Source organism: Eubalaena glacialis, chromosome 7 (assembly GCF_028564815.1).
Source record: "Eubalaena glacialis isolate mEubGla1 chromosome 7, mEubGla1.1.hap2.+ XY, whole genome shotgun sequence".
Taxonomy (NCBI): Eukaryota; Metazoa; Chordata; class Mammalia; order Artiodactyla; family Balaenidae; genus Eubalaena; species Eubalaena glacialis.
This window is the reverse complement of record NC_083722.1, coordinates 107781570-107796757: the sequence shown is the minus strand read 5'-3', so window position 1 is coordinate 107796757 and position 15188 is coordinate 107781570. Positions and strand designations below refer to the sequence as shown.

Below are 15188 nucleotides of genomic sequence, written 5' to 3'. Positions count from 1 at the left end.
CAGCTCAGGAGGCCACTCAGAAATCCTTATATCTGTAATTCTTTGATCCCACCCTATATGGGGCTTCCTGAGAGTCTAGGATTCCTTTGCCTGGGTTCATATGCTTCCTGCAGTCTGACCTGAGCATCTCTGCTGTAGCTCCCGAGAGGCCAATGTTTCTACTTCGTAGCTTTACTGAGTGGGCTCAGGCTGACATCTCCATGGTCCTGAGAGTCTTTTCTTCCATGGAGGCTTCACTTTCAACTGCCTATAGCATCTGATCTCTTCTGGAGGAATTTGTGAGGTGTCTCTTATTTTTATAATAATTTTACACTATAGTCACTTATTCACGTAGGAAAAAATAGAGTACAGCATTATTATACATGAAAACCTTTGGAAATCAGTAACAGTGAGGGTCTGAAGATCAGAACAGTAAGTAATGACTCCTCTCAGAATCCGTTTTCTAACCCACCACTTAGCTGGATCCCCATGTACTTTGTTGGTTAACCATTTGTAACAACCTGTTCAACACCTACCTTCCCCATGAAGCTGCAAGCCCCATGATGGCAAAGCCTTTATCTGTTTCATTCATCACTATATTCCCTAGCAGAATACCAGACACATTGTAGATGATCAGTATATGTCTGTTGATCAATTGACCAGTGTTGGACTAATTGCTTAGTATCTTAGGGCTTTTAGTTTTTTCATCTATAAAATCAGTGGATAAATTAAATCATCCTCAAAGTCCTTACCAGATGGACCTAATTTGTATCATGATTTGTGAAGTGCACTGATGTCTGCTACTTACTGTGAAATGCATTAAAAACATAAGATTTTTTTGAATCTCATGCATTGTTGAATGCATAGAGGAATGGATAGATATGGGATAAAGCAAGCATAATACAATGTTAATTGTAGGATATAGGTAGTGAGTATACGGATGTTCACTGCCAGTTACTTCAACTTTCTGTGTAGTTATAAAGTTTTTCATAATAAAATGTTTGGGAAAAAAATGGGGGGTTCAGAATAGCCTAAAACATGGACTTTGGTAGGAAAAAAAGCTGAAGAAAGTAATTCAATATAAAAGTCATCAACAAGGTTCAAGATCAGAAAAAGAACAAAGAGACAATATAGATGTACACATTTTAATAGAATTGTGTGAACTTGCAAAAAACTTATGTAAGTAGTAGAGGCAATACGTGTTTGGTAAGAGTTTAGAGGAGAGAGAGCAATCATGGGGGACTACCAAGATGGGCAGAAAGTGCTTCAAGGACTAGGTGATATTTCAGCAGGGCCTTGAAGGTTATGCATAATTTGAATGGCTAATGAGTTTAAGGAGGAATTTTTAAGGGGCTGAGGACAGCTGAAAATGATAAAGTGAGCATATGTGTGGAGCAAGAAAACAAGCAAGGACAGTGAATTTCACATTGGCTTAGCTGCAACTAAATAGGGAAAGTTAAGGTTGGAAAGTAATGATGATAAATAAAATTTATAAGGATCTTCTGTATATATTTGAGGTACCTGCACACAGCACTTTCCATGCATTCTCTCATTTAATTCTCGCAACAAACATATGAAGTATTACAATTACAATAGTTGCTAGTAAGGAAACTAAGGTTTAGAGAAGTATATAGTCATTTGCCCAAGGTCACAGCTAACAAGCAGTAGAACCAGGTTTGTCTGACCCCGAAGCCCAAATACCTAACCATTAGACATACTGCCTCCCTGGTAAAGTGAGGCTAGACTCTAGGGGGGGCCTTAAATACCAAGGTAAAAAGTTTGGGCTCTACTCCCTAAGCCTGGAGATCCACTGAAAGATTTTTGATGATCAGAGATTTTTTAAAAGAAAATTGGCAGAAATAGGCAAGAGATTGAAGCTAGGAAGCCCAATTAGGGAGCTGTCACAATAAGGTGTGAATAAAAGCCCTAATCCAGAATAATTGCTATGGGGACAGAATAAAGGAATAAGAAGTCTTGAAGAAGAAATAATCTACTGACCTCTTCCTACTAATATTATATTGAAATATATTGAGACATTCACTGTTTTGGTATCAAATATTCAAATTAAAAGTATCTTTAGATCCCAAATGTTGTATTGTATTAGCCCGGTGAGACTCCAAAGACAAATAAGCAGCCCAAATGTCATTGCAGTCCACTTGCCAAGCCACTCAGGCCTCTGGGATGGTTTGAGGGTCTTCAGAGTGTTGATAGGTTGATAGGCTTGTCTGAGCTGCCCACAGGGATCCTTTGGGCCTACTCTTGCAATTCTCTATCACTACTGATGGGCTCCAGAATGGATCCAAGAGGTCCAAACCTGGTTGTCCCATCAGTAATCTGATAGGGCTAATCTCTCTTCCCCAAGAACTGGATCTAGAGCAACTAGGGTTGGTTAGGCTGCCACTTAACCTGATCCACTGGGAGGGCTGTGGCTTTCTGCTGTGAGCTGCCTAGAGGAGTTAGCTGAAGGGTGGGAATTCTTATCAAAAGAGATGTGTGTGCATATGCAGGAGGATGAAAATGCCCAGGGAGGTGGTGTTCCCTGGGGAGCTTCTGTTTACATGTGGGTTGGGGTCCCTGAAACAGCTCTCTGGTGTTCCCTCCTCCCCTGTCTCTCCAGTATTTCCCTGACAAAGTGACATGCTGGGGAGTACAGACCATGAAACAAGAGAAGAAAAGACTCCTGAAAATATAGACCAGTGGACAGGCACAAATATGCGTGTGTGTGTGTGCATGTTTGTGTGTGTGTGTGACTATATCAATAGCCAAGATGGAAAGCAAGTTCTCAGACAGTGAGAGGGTGTTGAATAAGAGGAGGGTCTACCAGAGGGAATGAAGAATTGCATTATTTTCCCACATGTTTACAACCAACAGGCTTTGAAGTCCAAGGAGATTTGTAGGAAGAAGAGTACTACTCAAGTATGAGCCCAAAGCTCAGACACTCAGAAGTCACTTATAATGAGGGTTAGTTAGGCTCAGGGGGCTATTGTCAGAATCTAACAAATTGAGAGATGAATCAGTGCTTTATAAACTGAACTGTAAAGTGCCTTTAAATTACGAGGTGCTATATAAACTGTAAAATACTACACAAACGTAAGGGAGAATGATGACAATTATTTGGAGAGGAGAACATTATTCTGAATGTAGTCTGTGACTTGAGAATTAGACAGTAAGAAAATTTTTTAAACAAACAACAGAATTTGCCTGTTGAAATGTATCTTCTCTCTTTCAGAATCAGTAATCTTGATGGGGCTTGACATTTATTTCAAAGAGAAACTGCTCAAAACATATGAGACTCCTTTTCTGGGATTAATTTCCTTCAGAACCAGCTTACAATCCACACAAAATTATCTCATTAATTTATAGTCACACTGTGTTTTGAACCTTACATATTATCTAGCTTAATCATTAGAGCTGACTCCAAAAGAATTTTAAGTGTTTTTTAAAAATCAAAATTCAGTCTCTAAAGCAATGATTCTTAATCTTTTGTGTGTGTGTGTTGAGGACCTGCCAAAATGCACAATGCACAGAACAGTTTGCATGGGAATTTCTAGATCCCAAGGTAAAGAACTCTTGATCTTCCAAGAGTTATAGAAATTCAAATTTGAGGGCTACAGATCTGAGGGCAATTATTTTCTGAACATAAGCAGCAGGTTTGTTGGAATAAATGTTTAGCCTCCCAAAGGAATTGGTTGAAGGAAACCACACCACTGTAGGAATGATCATATGGTATGAGTGTTTAAAAATTAGTCCGTTAGAGTCATATGGGGTTTGTGTCGTCATTTCTGTAGCTGCAGTGGTTTTTGCCGTGTGTGTGTGTGTGTGTGTGTGTGTGTGTGTGTGTGTGTGTGTTGTGTTCATTGCTAGTAGGATGTTTAGGCAGCAGCATTTGCCTCCCCAGGTGTCTACCCTCAACTCAATTTAACCAACTCAACCTGAAAGAGCCATAGCCCTAGGAAAAGGAATCAGATGGGCTGAAATTGCCCTTAAGGCCCACCTGGTTACAGGAGAGGAAGAAAGGCATGATTGGCATTTGTGTAGCCGCTCTCCGAGGAGTCCTGGCCAAGCGGGTTTGGAGCTTACACTGCTGTTGTCTTTTTGAGACGGTGGAGATATCTTGTGATCCTCTCACATGCCAACCACTGTTAGAAACAGACTTTAGGTGAATGAGTTAATCTAACTCTTAACCTCCTCAGAAAGATAGTATTGTTCTCATCGATGAGAAAACCGAGACACAGAAAAGCTAAGGGACTTATAATCAAAGTCAATTAGCTAACAATTAGCAAAGCAAGCATTTAAACTCAGAACTCCTTCTGCTGCCCAACACTGACTCTTCCATTTCTTCCCAGCCTCTGGGAAATGTTGCCATGAGCTCCGCCCTCCCTGGGGGCCCCTGGAAATGAAAGCCATTCACTTATCTCACCAAGGACACTGTCCCGAAAGGCCTCCCCATCAGACACCTGGGACTAAGCCTCATTTGCTTCGATTACTAACTTCCTTCCTGACCTTGGCAAGCTCCTTAAGTTATCTGGGTTTTCTCATCTGTAAAATGAGAGGATAGAACCAGATGAAACTTCCAGCTGAAAAATTCAGTGACTGAATTCTGTGCGCTCACCCCATTCCCTGCAGCTGGCAGGCCTCCCGATCCTGTGGGCTGCTCACAGCTCCCCACTGGGTGCCACCTTCTCTGACCGCCCAGCTAGAAGGATGCTCCACTCCAACCACATGTACGGCTGCTGTCCACTTTACACTTACTTGGCTTATCTTTTCCATTTTAACTTCCATATCTTATCTGAATTCCTCAAATATTTTTGCTTATTTCTTTAACTCTTATGTAGTACTCCAATGTATGAATAAACCAATTTATGTTTTAATTCCTCCACGAGAGACAGTGATTGTTTCCATTTTTCACTAACAATGCTGTGACTAACATTCTTTTAGTTGCCTCCTTGAGTACTTGTGCAAGAGATTCTCCAGAATGAATGTCTAGAAATGGAATTGCTGAGTCATAGGGTTTGTGTATTAGGTACTGCCAAATTGTCCACTGAAGTGCCAGTACCGACAAACGTTCCCACTTGCAATGTGTACGAGTTCTGTTTCTCACATCCTCACCAATCCTATCAAGCTTCACATCTTTCCAAACTAGCATTTTGACTGCATTTGCCTTATGACACTCAGCACTTTCTACTTTATATCTGTTTATATGCTACCTCCCCTACTGGCTGTAAACTTTGTGAGGGCAGAATCCTTGCTTAATTCATTTTTATATTCGTCCCACAGAATTTATTGAGCTTAGTAAGTACACAGTAAAGAGTTATGAACAGATAAATGATAAGCAAACTGAATTCATTTTGACCCAAGGAGATGGGGATTCCATGATGGCAGGGATAAAGTGTCTATCTCTATTCAGCTGGGGTGAGGATGTGGGTAGGGAATCCCCATCAGCTGCAGTGATGGTTGCACAGTGGTCAGAACTGGCTGACAGACCAAAGGTTTCAAGATCTATAGAGGACCCTCTCCAACCTTTGGAGATCCCGGCTTTAGAAAATTTTTTATCATGGTATTCATCAGCTATTTATTGATTGTTGGGAGTAGCAAATTTCCCAGTCTCTGGGGCCATCTTTTTATATACCAAGAGTGATGTTTCTGAATGGAACTCCCCCATCTCTGGCTCCACCCCATTACTAAGGGTTGGATAGAATCCATGTGTCCTTTGGACTAGGAAGCTGCATGACCTATGGTAAATGCCTCCCCCTTTTGACACCCCAGCAGTTCCAGGCTGACTCATTTTCTAAATAAGCCACTTGTGGCTTTTGGTCTGACATCACATGTGGAAGAATGAGTAATTTTTCAAGAACCAGAGTTATATTCGATCAGAATAAGATACATTGTGTATGTTACTCATGTTTCTAGGACAAGGGGTCAACACTGGTAACAAGTACCCTAACCTTCTCCCACCCCTCCTTTCCCTGGGGCCAAGGGATAGAGAAAAGGCGAAGGAGAGGTGGTATGGATGTGAAGAATTTTTGTGTACATCTCTAATTTTGTGTACATCTCTAATTTTGTTATCACATTATGTATTTATGTATTTTGTTATCACATTATGTACAATTTAAATAAAATTGTCTTGTTGCCTCTGCTAGATTAAAAAAAAGTAATATAGCAAAGTAGGCAAGGCCATGGGGCTCCACTGCTTGGGTTCAAATCCCAGCTCCACCACATACCAGTTGGGTGACCTTGGGCAAGTTATTGACTCTTGATTTGCTTCCATTTCCTCATTTGTAAAATAATAATAAAATAATAATAGTGCCTATAATGTAGGGTTGTTGCGAGGAATAAATGAACTGATATATATGGATCACTTAGGATTGTGCCTGGAACTTAGTATGCACTATGGAAATATTAGTAAATATTTCCTTGAATCCATCACAATGTTTATGCTCATGTTAAATGCTCAATAAATGCTTTTTGATGAAATGAATTCATCTTATTAAAACATATTTGGAACTGGGAGATAGAAGTGACTACAAGTGGTAGACTCTTGGTTGGAAATGGAAGGAACCATAAAGATCAATTCCCTTGAGCACAGGTATTACCTGTCTGCCCCGCTTTTGTTTTGTTAGTTGTTTGTTCCCTAGTTATGTGCACTGTGGTGGGATAAGGGCTGCCCCCACCAGGTGTCACTCAATGGAGGTTCTACTTGCTGTTTTTTAAGTGCAGGAAGAAGGCACAAGTCTACATCCTCAAACCCTGGAAGCATGGGCTGAGTTAGAAAGGAGACCCTGGCACCAGAGAACTTCATTCTCTGACTTCTCAGCACCTACTGCTTGTGAGGAGTTAGCAAGACAGCAGCATTAGGATGGGTGTTATTTTGCTGAGTTGTTAGTAGGATGGGAACACGTGTAGGAAATTATTTAGATAAGATGTTAATATCAATGCAGACGTGGTATGCATTCTCACAGCATTTGTGGTTTTTTTGGAACATACTCCTGAGTACCGAGAGTCACGAAGAAGCCATGGTGAAATCCCTCGAAACCCGCCCTCTATCACAGACTTCTTCAGGATGCCGGGGGAGTGGCGGACCCCATTCGTGAGAGCAGGCCCATCCTGCCTCATTGGCACCTCCGTGTGGGTTTTAGGTGAGGAGACTGATGGGCCAGACAAGTACCTCCAACTGGGCCACTACAGAAGCAAGGATGCTATGCTTATTCGAAAGGCTCCACATTCAGTACAACTGGTAGAACTGCTGAGTTACCAGGGCGGTGTCAGGAAGCGCAGCCTGGGGAGCATCTAAAGGACAGCCGTATTCTCAACCACTTGCAAAGACACACACACCGACACAAACAGCTTCACCCTCCTGGGTTTTTCCCTTCCCTATACTCACACGCACACACACGCGCATGCCTCACGTACACTCTCTCAGTCAAAAGGGTGGCCTAGGGGAGACCTCATGGCTGAATCAAATGCTGGTTAATGCTGCTGCTTTTATTACACCAAAGGTCTTAACATTTATTTGGAGAGGAACACAAAACTTGGCATACTGGCATGCATTCTCTACAGCACAGTTTCCGAGGAGCTCAAGATCACTGCGCCCCACACAGGAGAACGGCGCCGGAGGTGGCAGGGGGACTGTAGGTCCTTGATCTCTCCGGTCAGCAGACTACAGGTGCTTCACTACCACGGCAATCGAGGAATCATGTGTGCTGGGCAGGTGTGTTTTCAACAGCTAAACAGGTGTGACAAGGGATCCAGGTGTGGGTGAGTCCCTAACACTTAGAGCCGAGAGTTATTTTGGGGTAAGTATATTCTCCCCAAACAGGTAGCACTGACTACAGGGGGGCATGCTTAGCACTGCATCTGAGCTCGGTTAAGCAACCACGTGTCCTCAGTAAAGGGAATCCTGGTTTCAAAGAAAGAATAAGACATGATGGCGCTATCACAATAAGGCCACTAAAGTCACAGCGAACGAGGATCTCAGAGGAAGCTCTCACGACTACAGGAAAGCAGCTCTATCCTCTCTGACGTCAGGTGCCCCTCACCGGGTAGGCGGCTGCTCTGAGACCTTCACCTGGTCCTTTCTGAGCTGCACCACAGCACTGAGCACAACAGAGCAGAGGAGGGGGCCACACACGTCAACGTCACGGGACATCACCACCAAGTGTGGCTGACTGTTGTTGGCAAATGTCTTGGATGCCTTTCCCGGTTGGGCCGGGTGCCCCTGTGTGTCTGGAGAGCTAATCTGAAAAGAGGCTGGCAAAGGACTTCCTCAAGCTCCGGATGGTCTCTGCCTTGGCTTCATCCTCATTGGCTGAAGACCGGAAGAAGGAGGACTCAGAGGAGCTGAAGGCATTTGTCAGGGACTGCGACTTGCTTGAAGATAAAAACCAGAGAGAACGTGAGAGGGTGGTGTTCCCAGTGAGGCAGGGAAGGACGGTGACACGAGGATACACGACCGGAACGCCCACTCCCACCCCAGGGAGACCGGGTGACAGAGGAGAAAGCCAGCGTGGGGCATGCTAGCGGCCCCCGGGAGGTCCCTTCACCTGCAGTGCTGCTCAAACAGGAAAGGGTGGAGGCAGCGTGGGAGAGAGGGAGAAGGGGGAAAGAGAGAAGAGAAGGAAGGAGAAGGGAAAGAGGAAGAAGGGGTGGCTCAAGGCTCTTTCTTTTACTTAATGCTAAAGGGCCCACAGGCTAAATTTCAGAGCCCCAACTTGGCGAGAACTAATCCAGGAATCTCACACCCTTCCCCTTGGATGAAATGTAGCAACCAGGGGCCGGTGGACTCTTGTGCTCTCTTTCTCACCAACTGTCCAGTAGTGGAGCCAGCATCGGAAGACCTGGGTCAAAGTCTTGGTCCCGCCTCTCACTCACTCTTGACCTTAGGAAGCCACGTGCCTCTCTGAGACTCGGTTTCTTGTTTGGTTTCTTAATTGTGTTATGTAGCTGTCTGGTAAAATGATCTCTAGGCCTTTTCAGCTCTTTCTTTTTTGCTTTTTTCTCTGATTCCAAAAGAACCTTTTGTCTTGGCACGAACTCTAACAACTCTATTTACCGTCCTTACAATGGGCGTAATCGCCCTGGCAGCCTTCCTCAGAGGAGCCTAATGTGAGGTCTGTGAGTTTCAGGGTGTCCAGGGGCAACAGAGATACACATCAGGCCTACACAAGGTTACTGGGTAGTTTTCTAATGAAAAACCCCAAACTGCACACATTTTAGGGACCAATTTTTCCCTTGAGACACTAGTGAGTCAGAGAGAAAAACCGTGAAGGCAAGAAGGTGGAGGGGAGGCCAGGCCCAACACTGCAGGAGAGGACACGTGGTCTGGCGTCTCCATGGCCGTCTTCTCTCCTTCTTGACTTCTGCTTGTCTCCTTCCTGCTGGTTGCTGGCTCCAGAACTCCTCTCCCGGTATCTCAGCGCTCCCCCCCCTCCCCTGCACTCGGACACAGCCCCAGAAACTCCCTTCTGCAGGGGCATGAGCCTGTCTCTTCTCCCGCAGTGGCTGAACAGGTGCCCTGCCTTTCACTGGGCCTGGGATGAGCCCCAACATGCTGGCCTCTGGGAGCGGGGACTCCTCGGCATGCACAGGCCGAGGGCACAGGTACAAGCCTCCCGCTTGTCATCAGAGGCTGGCTCGATTCAACAGCTTCAGCCCAAAGGCAGTGACAGCCCACAGATCTGTCCTCAGACTGGGGCCAGAGTTGGCTCAAGAGAAGGTAGGCGAGATTAAAAAGTCAGCTGCAGAAAACGACTCGGTTGAGGGGAGGTTGTGAGGCAGGCGAGACATGAAATGTACCCTTGGCCAGAGCTGCGGAGCAAGGCCGGGGGACGGCCCGCCCATCATACAGGACTGGAAGACCCAGAGAAGGTGGTCATCCGGACCACCCGAGCCCTCATCCTGGCTCTGCCGCTAACTAGCAGAAGGGCTTTGACAAAATCAGATCTCTCTCAGCAGTGTTTTCTCATCTGTGCAGTGAATAGAGATGATCTCTGAGTGGCTCATTTGAGCCCCAAACTCCACAGCTCCCTGTTCTCTGTCCCTGAGAGTTTCATCTCTTTACTGAGATGCACTCACGGAACGCTTCCAATCCCCCAGGCTGCGGCTGTCCGTGCTGACAGTCATGACAGAGGTCTGTGGTTGGGGACCTTGAAGAGAGCCGTCTCTGGTTCTGGGGGAGGGTGGAGCTGAGCACCCAGGTGCTGTCCCTACCAAGTGCAGCTATACTGTTTCCTAGGGGCCCTCAGTTCTGTCCTCTGAAGCAGGATAGTGTGACAGGGGTCTCTAGGGTTACTGTTGGGAATGAGGGAACCCAAGAGGATGGAGTTCCTCAGGGTCTCTATATGGGCCTCTCCTCTGATGACCACACCAGAAACCAATCTCCTTCTGACAAAGTTGAAGGTAAAAAGTTGAAATGGATTTAACTACTTCCCCCTTTTCCTTCTGGGCAGCCTTGCTGATTGGCACACCCTAAACTGTGAGTCAGAGGCAGAAAAGAGAATTAAATTTTTTTTTTTTTTTTTTTTTTTAAGAAAGAGAAAGACACATATACACATAGAGAAAAGGAATGGAAAAAAGAGTGGGAGAGAGGATTAAAAAAAAAAAACAACGCAAACCCTAAGCTCATACAAGAATGGGAGGGGGGTAGTAACTGCCTTACTGCCACTCCCCAGGAAGAAAGGGGAGGGTTTGAGCTTCTAGCTAGACCTTAAGACTTTCACTTCCCTCTTTCTTGCCCTCCCCAATCAACCCAACCATGCCCCCCACAAAAAAACCCACCAAAACCCAAACCCCCAAAAAACCCCACAAAAATATCTTTAGGAGGAGGTCTGATTGAAGGTGCTTCCTAGCAGCTCTGGAGCCCAAGGCCTGAGAGGAGGGGCAGGAAGAGGGGAGGGGAAGGCGCTGCTGAGTTGTCTCTTACTTGAGCTGTGGGTGAGGCTGGGGCTTCTGTGGTGGAGCAGCCGGGGGTGGCTGGACCTCTGCCAGGGAGCTGCTGCTGGAGGGTGCATCTCCGTGGGTGGTGGGGCCGCCCGGCCGCTGAGGAGCCGAGAAGGAGGAAGAGGAGGAGGAGGAGGAAGAAGAGGAAGGTGGCAGTGATGGTCCAGGGGGGAGCCGGCGTGGACGCAGCACCTTGCCTGGGGGTTGCATTCCTTGGGGTTGCCCAGGGCCCCCTAGGTTCAGTACAAGAAAAACTTCATAATTTAACCATATCAGAGGGTTTCCTTATTAGAATCTACGTCTCAAAGGGTGTGGTTATTTAATTACCAAAGGATAAGCTCTATGACAAGAAGCCACCCGAGGCTCTGAAGGGCTCCAGAGCGGGTCCCTGGTTACCCTCAGACATTGCCACTACGTGCTCCTCCTCAGACTCACAGCGACTCAGTCACAACAGAGGTCGGAGCACGGGGGAGAAACCATGGGATGAGCGGCCCCCATCAGAGGTGAGCTCTCTTACGGAAGGCCCCCAGACCACAGGGACCACCCCTCTCCCCCCGAGGTTCCTCAGGTACAGGCCAACCTGGCCCACGGTGTACTAGGAGGTCTCAAGTTCCACACGGCAGACACGGTGCAGGGCAGTGGAAAGAGCCCTGGTCTGGGGGTCAGAAAACCCAAGACATAGTCTATCAACAACTCCCTGAGCAAGTCAGCAGACTTCTCTGGACCTCGGTGTTTACAACCATAAAACTGTTAAAAATTAAGACCTAGTCTTAGTTATCTTTCAAGATAGTAGTGTTTCAAAGATGACCATGGACAAGAAAGTTCTTCAAAAAGTATTCTGTGCCTTATGATCATCGATGATCACTGACTTACATTGTTTTTCTGGAGTTGGCCTTAGTCTGTCCCGCTCCACGCCTGCATGTCTGATTGCCGTACCCCCAGCAGGGCTTCCTTTCAGCATTAACTCATGCCCATGACTAGGACCTTTCATGTCCAGTTGCCTCTTAGTACCATCCTCAGGGGCTCCAGTCCCTCCCAGGTGTATGTGGTGAAAGTCTCTAGAAATCCAAGTCCCATTCTCTCCCTGGAGATGTTGTGAGCACCATTTGGCAAAGAAGAGGCCCCCCCCAAAAGGACCAGGATCCCCTTCTCCCAGCATGAGACAGAAAACCATCTGGTGACCTGGAGATCTCATTTCTCAGTCTCAATCCCAGAGTCCACGTTCACGTGCCCACTGGGAGGAGTGGGCTTACAGAAACTCAACGACAGCTAAGAGTTGTACTGTAGCTTAGTTTTCTAGAAACGCCAGGACACCTGTACCCTCTGGAGAGGCAGAACTGTATGTCTATACCATAGTACATCCATGATTGTAAGCCAGTTTCCCCTCTACACGGCATGGACTCCACTTTATCATCAATGACCAATTAATACCAGGGTGAGTTACACATAAATAAGGAAATAAGTAAATTAATGGAATTTTGTATGTTGAAGAAGTTCTAAGTTCAAATCAGATAACTAGTGAAGATGATAGATTAGCAGAGCATTTCATATTAACCAGTTTTTGCCTTTTCCAAAGTTTGACATCATTTGTATCTGCATTTTCTTGTAAAGTACTGCAGGTTGATAGCTCAGCTTCTTGTACCAGAAACCTGAGTGCTTTCCCAACTGTACAGAGATGCTTGAATAGCCAGAAACTTTACAACTTAACACTGAAGACAGATATAACTTTTCTTTTATTGCACATTAAGCTGTACAAGAGTCACAAAAGAGAGGTACTTCAATCACACTTCCAGCATTGGCTGAGGTTCTCCCAGCTGGATTGGTACAAGAAAAGGCGACAACATCAGAAAAGAAATGGGTACAAAACACCTGAACGGCAATCCTATACTGTGACACGGATGCCCCAGGCCACAGAGTTGTTCTTAGCATGCTGCCTGAGGGCACAGGACAGTCAGGGTGTGCTGTCTGCTTGTGTTTGGCACTGGGAGGGAGCCCTAGTCCCCTTCTCCCTCACCTGACAGACCGTGACTGACACCACCCTGGAGCCTGACTAAATTCAAACGGCAACTTCGTATTTGTGGCTCACAAATGTCACATGAAAAGCACCTGAATGTTCACACTGATCACATGCAAAGAAGCAACACCACCGTCAGCTCACCGCTTGGACAAAAATAAATTAAAAAAATAAAATGTATTCCTCCATTCTGGGAAATGTTTCTTTATTCCTTTCTATCATTTCATCAGATTGGGAGGTATTTAAGGACCTGATTCTTATGCAACCCACCTGGAAGTGCTTAACTGCATATATATGTATATATTTACAACAGATCGACTACCATCGGCATCTACATCGTCTAAGGGAGGAATCGCGGACAAGAACATTCACACTCAGTGCATTTCCCTGTAGCTCAGAATTTGCCAGCAATCAAGACAGAAACCAGGGCACGTGCCCCTTGACACAGAAATCATGTAACACACCACCAACACCAGTTATTCCTCAAACCTGGCAATCCACAAAGGTGACAGGTCAGTACAGAAGTGAGAGGGAATGCAAAAGTAGAGCTGGAAGCACTTCTTCTAAGAGGCAAACTGCTGGCGTGAACTCCCACAGCCCATGGTGCTAGAGGAGGCCACTTGGTGCCCGATCCTGGCCTGGCCAGGACATGGCAAGATGAGGCACTGACCCGAGGCCTGGTCTGGTAACTGCCTCATCCCTGCCCAGGAGCTGCATGTCGGAGGAAAGAGGACAAACGGGTGAGGGCTCTTTAAGAGCCACCGCTGTGGAACCACAGCCCCAAACACACAAGCTAAAATCTGAGACAGTCCCTCTCAGGAAAGATAAAGCTCTTCATTCTCTGGACTCTGGAGGGCTTTTGGAACAGCTGACAACTAAAGCAGGTGCCCACCTCAGAGTTCTGGAGGCAGTGTACCCACTCGAGGGAAACGGGACAGTTTCGATTCGCTCCCGTGTCGTGATGCCTCAGGAGAGGCCAAGAGAAGAATGGTTGAATCCTTCCCAGACTTTCAGTAGCTCCCTGCATTCTATGTCCCAAATTGCTAAAGAATCATCTCTGTACACTGTAAGCTTTGAGGAAAACGAAGCAGCCTCAGTTCCACAGAAGCGCACAGATGGCCAATTCAGAAACGGCAAAGTAGAAACAACTTAGAGGGACTAAGATGAACACAGGGAAAGTACTCACAAGTTCACTTTGATATTGCACATCAGCGGCCCCATTTTTTTTTTTTTTTGTCTAATCTCATAGCTAATTAGTTAATAATAAAACGAAGGGTACACTGGAATGTCAAATACAGAACACATTGCTGGAAATAGCTTATTCTTTATATTTCATGTCATCACTAAAAACACAAGAGCTCTACAGGCACGGCCAGCCTATTCACATAAACTCAAATGCACCAAATTTTAGCAAATGGAGAAAAAGATGGATGCCTTCAGATTCAACGGATGAAGCTATGAAAATTAGACCTCGAAAATCTCTTAAACTTCTATCTATTTACCCTACTCATGCAGAAAGGAAGCAAAAAGCACAGTTCATTGAAGATCCCAAGCACACTCATGGAGGTAAGCAGGGGGTGGGGGGCGGTTTATCTGAGTCTGGGGGGAGAAGGAGGGGAGTTGGGTTTTATTTTTGTGGTCTTTGTTTCTCCCCTGTCCACCCCCCCCAGTCCTATTTCACCCCACATTATGTAATTAAAATATACTATCAAACCACCCAGAAGCTAGTCACACTGAACTTGGGAGAGGCACAATTCTTTTGTACACTGTTGACAAACAGCCCTGGAGTCACAAGGTATACAGAGAAACATAAGTGAGCGTTACAAGCACGAACAGGAACAGGTAAACAACCAGACAGAGGCGCTGACACTGCATAGGAAAAACACAGTCCAGTCAGCCTTGAAAAAACGCAGAAATGGCACCAATGGGAGGGTCTGTTGCTCCCCTCCCCGCTTTCCTTTCTTTCCTTGTTTGTTTTTGGCTTAAAATTTCTGCTTTGAAAAATTAACTACCAATCGCTTTAAGAAGCTTGGACTTGTTTTGGCCCTACTGCAATGCCATTACAGTCGAGAATATACTGTAAACAACCTTGGGGGGCTGGCCGCTGAGGTGGGGTCTTGCTCGAGTCCGGATCCTTAAGTGTTCCACTCTGGAAGACAAAAATGCAAAAGAGATAAAAACAAAACTCCAAGCAGATTCCAAAGAGAAACCCTGTGGCTCTGTGGCATGGCTGTAGAGGGATCCGGTGGGATCCAGCAGG

The 15188-nt window shown here is 45.8% G+C and overlaps 1 protein-coding gene across 1 annotated transcript in view; it reads right to left on the bottom strand.

Moving 5' to 3' along the window:
• Positions 1–7502: 7502 nt before the first annotated feature.
• The window catches only part of SYN2 (synapsin II), a 175501-nt gene continuing 167815 nt past the window's right edge, over positions 7503–15188 (bottom strand). The window contains exons 11-13 of the mRNA XM_061197278.1: positions 15017–15077; positions 10898–11147; positions 7503–8346 (exon numbers count right to left, since the gene is read on the bottom strand). Of these exons, the coding sequence (XP_061053261.1) occupies positions 8211–8346; positions 10898–11147; positions 15017–15077 (447 nt within the window). The 3' untranslated portion in view covers positions 7503–8210. The remainder of the gene's footprint in view (positions 8347–10897; positions 11148–15016; positions 15078–15188) is intronic.